The 7,667-nt window shown below is 42.9% G+C and overlaps 1 protein-coding gene across 1 annotated transcript in view; it reads left to right on the forward strand.

Annotated features, from left to right (window-relative positions):
• LOC109953195 (peroxidasin homolog) overlaps positions 1-7,667 on the forward strand; it is a gene marked incomplete at its 5' end in the record, with an annotated part of 47,420 nt that overhangs the window by 33,120 nt on the left and 6,633 nt on the right. The window contains 6 exons of the mRNA XM_020588619.1: positions 303-1,309; positions 1,435-1,931; positions 2,180-2,314; positions 2,763-2,971; positions 6,837-6,948; positions 7,317-7,449. Coding sequence (XP_020444275.1) covers positions 303-1,309; positions 1,435-1,931; positions 2,180-2,314; positions 2,763-2,971; positions 6,837-6,948; positions 7,317-7,449 — 2,093 coding nt within the window. The remainder of the gene's footprint in view (positions 1-302; positions 1,310-1,434; positions 1,932-2,179; positions 2,315-2,762; positions 2,972-6,836; positions 6,949-7,316; positions 7,450-7,667) is intronic.

The following is a 7,667-nucleotide window of genomic DNA, read 5'->3' on the forward strand; positions in this document are numbered from 1 at the left end:
AAAGGACAACAAAACATAATGCGTATAGCCGCAGCTGTCTCCGATGTGGAGGCATAAACATTATAGACTGTTGATGTTGACAAAGCTTTATAATAAAAAACAAGCAATTAATGACTTGTATTTTTTTTCCTTAATTGACTTTAAAACCAAGGTACATAAACTGATTTTTGTGTACCATCGCTCTAATTCATTTAGGGTATAAAAATGTTTTATATTTCTTACTGAAAATATTTGCTGTACAAATCAAACATGTATTTATTATTAGATTTCTGATATGTTAAATTTATGTTGCCTTTCCACAGCATTTCGTTACAATGATCTGGTGTCCCCTCGCTTTCTGGATATGATTGCCAACCTGTCCGGATGCACAGCTCACCGCCACTTCAACAACTGCTCGGACATTTGCTTCCATCAGAAGTATCGTAGTCACGATGGCACCTGCAACAACCTGCAACACCCTATGTGGGGCGCCTCACTCACTGCCTTTGAACGGCTCTTGAAGTCCGTCTATGACAACGGGTTTAACCTGCCGAGAGGTGCCACTGACCGGCTGCATAATGGATACAGGTTGCCACTGCCGAGGTTGGTGTCCACCACCATGATTGGAACAGAGACTATCACTCCCGATGACCGCTACACTCACTTACTGATGCAGTGGGGTCAGTTCCTAGACCATGACTTGGACGCAACAGTGGTTGCCCTCAGCCAGTCGCGGTTCTCTGATGGCCAGCTGTGTACTAATTTCTGCACCAATGACCCCCCATGTTTCCCTATTCAGTTCCCACCCAATGACCCACGGCAGCTGCAAAGTGGCACACGTTGCATGTTCTTTGTCCGATCCAGCCCAGTGTGTGGCAGTGGGATGACATCTCTGCTCATGAACAGTGTATATCCAAGAGAGCAAATCAACCAGATAACCTCTTACATCGATGCCTCAAATGTCTACGGCAGCTCGCGACATGAATCGGAGGAAGTCCGTGATTTGGCCAGCCAAAGGGGTCTGCTCCGGCAAGGTATTATTCAGCGGACAGGAAAGCCACTTCTGCCATTTGCCACTGGACCACCTACTGAGTGTATGAGAGATGAGAACGAAAGTCCAATTCCATGTTTCTTAGCTGGAGATCACCGTGCCAATGAGCAGCTTGGTTTGACTGCCATGCACACATTGTGGTTCAGAGAACACAATCGCATAGCCACTGAGCTACTGAGGCTGAATCCCCACTGGGATGGGGACACCATTTATCATGAGGCCAGGAAGATAGTGGGGGCCCAGATGCAGCACATCACCTATAGTCACTGGTTGCCAAAGGTAAGAACTATCAGCTCAAGTCTAATATTTCTTTGTTATGCTTCTGTTTTTCTTTAACTAGTGTTTCTCTGGTTATTTCTCAAGATGAGAAGAAAGTCTTTTACATTCCTTGTCCTATCTTTTAGATACTGGGAGAGGCAGGCATGAAGATGTTGGGGCCATATGCAGGTTACGACCCTAATATTAACGGCGGCATTTTCAGTGCTTTCGCCACTGCTGCTTTCCGCTTTGGACACACTCTCATCAACCCAATACTCTACAGGTTAGATGAGGACTTCCAGCCTATTCCCCAGGGACACCTCTCTCTGCACCGTGCCTTCTTCTCCCCGTTCCGCATAGTGAATGAAGGTGGCATTGACCCACTCCTTCGTGGGCTCTTTGGCGTCGCTGGTAAAATGCGTGTTTCCACACAACTGCTGAATACAGAGCTGACAGAGAGGTTGTTTTCCATGGCGCACACGGTGGCCCTGGACCTGGCTGCTATGAATATACAGAGAGGAAGGGATCATGGAATACCGCCATACAACGATTACAGGACCTTTTGTAACCTGACCTCAGCTGAGACGTTTGATGACTTGAACAACGAGATTAAGAATCCTAATGTCAGAGAAAAATTACAGAGGTAAATGTACCCTCAAAATGATTATTAATATTTTTGGAATGTTACCCAACTTGGCTTGAGGCCATGCAACAAATGGAACCATGCAATTGTGGGCTATGAACCTATCTGTGAACAATTCACAGAAAGCAAGTCTTCATAAGGTTCTTGTCCTAATTTTATGACAGACCATCATGGTTTGCCTTGAATTAATGATAGATTGCAGCATGTTTACAAAGTCGACTATCCTGACTGTTTTTCTTGTATGGCAGGCTGTATGGTACTCCTTTGAACATTGACCTGTTCCCTGCCTTAATGGTTGAAGACCTGGTCCCTGGCAGTCGACTAGGGCCCACCCTTATGTGCCTGCTTGCAGTTCAGTTCAAACGTGTACGGGATGGTGACAGGTATGTTAAGCTAGCAGTACAATTCATCTCATGACTGACAAATGCATTTTGTGATGACATGAAAGTACACCCAGTGACCACTGTCGTGGGTACCAGGTTATTTTCCCATTTTTTGTTCTTCAGAATGCTAAGTACTGAGTTATTTTCCCATTTTTTGTTCTTCAGAAAGTACTGAGGTCAGGCATTTGATTAAAAACTGAAGCCAAGTCGTAATATGAACTATAGCTTTTTAGCAATATTTTTTGTGTTTAGCTGAACCTAGTGCAACCATGTGTGTGTGTGCATATATATATATATAAAAAAAACCAGTGACAGTATTAAGAGTCACGTAAAATTAAAGCCATTGATGTAATACCCTATCAAGTTTCTTTCCATTATGTGAGAGAGTTGAAGAGAAATTGTGTTTTATCTTTCTGTCCTTCAACTTGCCGGTCCCTGTTTTGTTCAGATTCTGGTATGAAAACCCAGGCGTGTTCACTCCTGCCCAACTGACCCAGTTGAAGCAGGCCTCTCTGGCCCGGGTGCTGTGCGACAACGGGGACAACATCACACGCATCCAGCAGGATGTCTTCAGGGTGGCCGAGCTGCCCCATGGCTTCGGCAGCTGTGACGACATCCCTCAGATCGATCTTCGCATGTGGCAGGACTGCTGTGAAGGTAAGAAGTTTAGGATTTAGGATTTTTAGTTATCAGGTTATTGTCATCATTTTGCTTTCTGTGGTTCTTTGACGTTACATTTTGTTTAACCAATATTACATACAAGTGAAGGGTTTTCCATTTTTCTGGTCTGTATTAAAGTGTAAGCAGTTTTAGGTCCAGTAGTCAATGATATACCGCCCAAGTTGAAAATAAATAGCTAAAGTCACCAAAAACTGCAAATAGTGTAATTTTTATGTATATTAAAAATGCCCTTTTCCAAGGATCAAGTAACGGGTTAAGTCAAAGCTTTTCTGTAACAGTGCATGTAAATTAAGTCTTCAGAGGCGATGGAAAAATTCTTACACGCGTCCCAACATCTGTTGATTGCATACAAATGCTTTGTCTGCACAAAGGCAGTGCTGGAACGCTGTGTTGCTACAGCCTCTGAAGTACTGTGTGGAAAATATTGCACTGCAGGAAGTAGTACTGTATATTGCTTTCAAACCATAGCTCCAGGCTAAGTCAGAACTAGCTTAGAAGAAAAGACCAAGTCATAGGCTTCACATGATTCCCAGATGATCTGAACTGGGATGAACTCAGAGGCGATGGAAAAATTCTTACACGTGTCCCAACATCTGTTGATTGCATACATTTGTGGGAACATATGCAGTGTGGAAACAACCTTTCTGATATATTTTTATTGTAGTAACAAGTTGCAGTGTTAAAATAGTCCAAAACTTTATTTAAACAATCTCCAGTTGCTTATTTGTTTTATGGTTTAATGTGCTGAGATTAAACTGCACACATTTCACAAAAAAATGGACTTAACGTTTACATAAGGTCTGATTAGAAACACCTTCCAATATGGAGCAGCGAAGTGGAACATCAATCCTTAGAGCTTCAAATGATCATAACCAGGAGTTAAACTGGGGTGGAAACCAATGGCACCCTGTCAGAGCTCAGCTCTGTCTCCTTCAGTTCAGTGTTGGCAGCTCTTGCAACCCGCTCCAGCTTAAAACATTGACTTTCAGACAATGTCTCTCACTGTTCTACAGTTGTTTAGTTAGCTCCTTTTCTTTGACTTCATTAAACCTCTGTGGCTGTCAAACAGCAACAGTGTTGATACCTCTCCACACTGAGAGAGGAGCTATGGGCACTTTACACAAGCGGCACAACAGTGGTAACTTCATTACTGTAAATCTTCTGTTGTGGCATTGTGATCTGACTGTAGCCTTATTAACCTAAATGCTTCTCTGACCAGTGGATGGGTCAGCTGCTGCGCACAGATACGGTCTGTACAGTGAAATGATGTGACTGTTCAGGATGAGTCCAGCACCATCAAAGCTGTTGCTGTATTTTTATTTTTAGCAGATGTCCAAAATTGTTTCCTCTGGAGAATCATAATGTGTTTTTCTGGCATGTTGGTGCTTTATTACAGGGAGCAAATATGGAACTGATCTAATCAGTAGAGTAACATATAAGACACCAGATAATAAGCCTGCTAATTGAAAACAGTCTTTATTGACCTCAGCCTTGTAAGTTACTGTAGACAGTGTAGTGGCCCCACTGCACAGGTGTATGCTGTGTTATTGTCTTTGGGGCTTCAGAGTGCTTCATGGAGGTGAACGTTTTCCCCTCAAATTCATTTACAGAGTTGCTTCACTCACATTACCAATGAATGAATAAATAAACAGGCCTGTTCCTAGTTGTGTCTGGACACTTAGACAGTTTCAATTTGGCATATCAGTCTCTGAAAGTTCACACATATAATGTAGGTGAATGGAGTTTAGTTTGTGGTGCAGCCACAATATCACCAGCATTCTATAGAAGGGCTTCTCCCCTTCTCATAAATCTCAGCTGAACCCCTCCTGACATCCATCACAATTAATCAGATCCTATGTGACACAGTATTAAAATAAGTGAACTGGAAGACCAAATAAAGCCAGTATAAATAAAATTAGAATGGCTTCTATTTCAGAAGCTGCTATCATAGCAGTATCCATTTACAAAAATGAGTTGCGAATGTCGATAAGCGCTATAAAACGCTTTGCAGGTCACGTCTTCTGTTTCCAGTGAGCTGTGTTCTGAACACAGCTATGTGCGCAGCCACTCGCTTTCATCTTTCCAGCACCTTGGCTAATTTTTGAAAGCATCCGCCTTCTTTCATGGTGAGAGAACACGTAGGTGAACAGCACAGGAAGTTGCTGACACGTCTCAGTCAGTGGCTCACACTGGTGTCTGGGCTGGTTTGTTTGCCTTTGATAACATCTTCCTCAAGGCAGCCTTCACTATAATTACTGGTTATATGCTGCAGTTCAGAACATCCCCTTTAAAAGGAACATGGTGATTCTTTGACTGCAATTTACTTGACAGTCCTCCAGTCTGAGGAGAATCCAACTAGATGCCACTTGGTGTAAAGTAGTGTGGCTTCAGGAAGGGCAAAACTCTATGTTTAGGTCATCTCAGCTTTCAAACGACCAAACTAGACTGATATCAGGCAACTTCATCAATTTCTTGTCCCCTAAGCAAAACATTTTAACAAGCAACACATGGTGCCTTTCATCCCAGATCCCGACCCCAGCGTTCACCCTTCCTTGACAAAATGTACAAGTGAAGAACAAAGCTAATAAACAGAGACTATCCTGCCACAAGCAAGACACAGGAAGAGTTAATGTGCTTGTCTCTGTGAGTCTGTCAGTAAAGCTGTATCCAGACTAACAGAGCTGAGAACTTGTATGTACTGTACATGTGTGTGCACATTGATGTCATACATTCAACAGTGTCTGAACTCTACTGGGGGTGAACCATTGATGTCATTGCGTGGACAAATGTTTTTTTGGTAGCATTGTTGTGCGGACATTTTGGCTGTTCCTCACTTTGACACACACCTTCACAGGGCTGTTCAGGTTAAGATTTGGTTTTACTGTTTAGATAAGAATGAGGTTTGGGTCGGGGTTCAGCATTTAGTTGGAATGGTTAACGTTAGGGTGAGGGCTAGGGAGTGCATTATATCAGTCTGTGAAAGACAACTTGGAATGTGGGGCCTTGTTTTTCTTTAGTTGTGGGGACAAAAAACCAGGACCATGCTAGCTTCGCAGGGACTGGCATCACCTGTGAGGACCGGAGGCTGGCCCCAACCGCTTAATTTGGCAAATTTAATGAAAACAGTACAGTGTAAAGTTAGAGCAATTGTTAACTTTGGTTAGAGTTGAGGGGGGTGCACTCATGCACATCTATCAGCAAGAGACAGGAAGTCTTGGTGTTCGATAGCCTTTGTGTTTACAGACTGCTCTCTGGTGAATGACTGGCACTCTGGGGCTGAGCACCTGGCTTTAGGCCTTTACAGATAAAGATGCAGCCTTCCTAACTGCAGGCCCTGATCCAGTCATCTGTCCTACCTCAGGTTTATTATGAAGTGTCTCTCAACATTCTTTGCTGATGCTCAGCATGCCCCAGATGTCTGCTGGTGCAGGAGCAGCATTCTTGTTTCTGTGTGTGTGTGTGTGTCTTTGATTCTCTTTGATCGGAGTGAAATGATGTCAGCAGGAGCGTGAGGCGTGGTAATACGATAAGCCGCAGAGTCTTGGATCAGCATTTTAAAGCCAAAAGAAAGTGGCATCAGACGTCATTACTTGGTGTCTCATGTACATTATGTGTGCATGTTCATTTGTGGGTGGCTTATTTATGTTTGTGCATAAAAAGTGATTTAACAGGTAGTAGTTTCTTTTTGTTTCAATATGCTCATCGGTCTCTTCACTGTAACTATTTTATCATATTGGTTGAGACAATACAACTTGGAATAATCCTTGTCCTGTCAAGTTCAGTGATTCTTTTGTCCCTTGTTAGTGAACCACAGTGTATTGTGTTGTGTTTGACCCACCAGACTGCAGGACAAAGGGTCAGTTCAATGCCTTGTCATACCACTTCAGGGGACGCAGATCAGTTGAGCACAGCTACAAAGAGGATAAACCTGCCAACAGCATCCAGGAGGACAGGTAACACTGCATGGCCACCATCAGGAAGTAATGTGCAAAAGTCCGTCCCACCACTGCAGCGTGGTGGTGATTTCCTGTGCAGAGTAAATTACATTGTTCCTTCCCACTTGTTCTGTAATGTAGACGCCAAATGTTTAGAAAGACATGGTGATGTTGATATGTTTTCTGAAATGCTCTCTCTGTACAGTGTAACAACTGAAGCTCTTCTTTCTGTGATTTCCATTCAGCTGTTGAGGTTCAGAATGTTTCATGCAACAACTTAGGAATTCTGCCATGTTACATTTTATACACGATATTATCTGTATAGTCTAGCAAAGACTATGGAAAGATTACTATATCTAACTAATTATATCTGTTTGTCTTTGCAGCCTAGTGAAGCAAGCTGTTGAAAGCCATGTAAATCTTACTCTGACCTCCAAGAGAAGCACTGAACCATCAGTCAGCAGCTTCCAAGACTTTGTCTCTGACGTGCAGAAGACGATTACAAGTTTACAAAAGAAGGTGTGTGTCTGTATTTACACCCACACATGCAGATTTGTCTCTGTGCATTTGTTGTCCTTGTACTGAGACATGTGTGACATTAGCAGATGTCAGAAGCTGAAATTTGAATTATGCAGTATTAGATCTGATCTGATTGCTGTGATCATTCCTTTATTTGAGAGGGTTCAGGCAGGCTTTGTCAATATATTGCTGTTATGTTAGGTATAATCCTCATCCAG

Source organism: Monopterus albus, unplaced genomic scaffold (genome assembly GCF_001952655.1).
Source record: "Monopterus albus unplaced genomic scaffold, M_albus_1.0 scaffold573.1, whole genome shotgun sequence".
Lineage (NCBI taxonomy): Eukaryota > Metazoa > Chordata > Actinopteri > Synbranchiformes > Synbranchidae > Monopterus > Monopterus albus.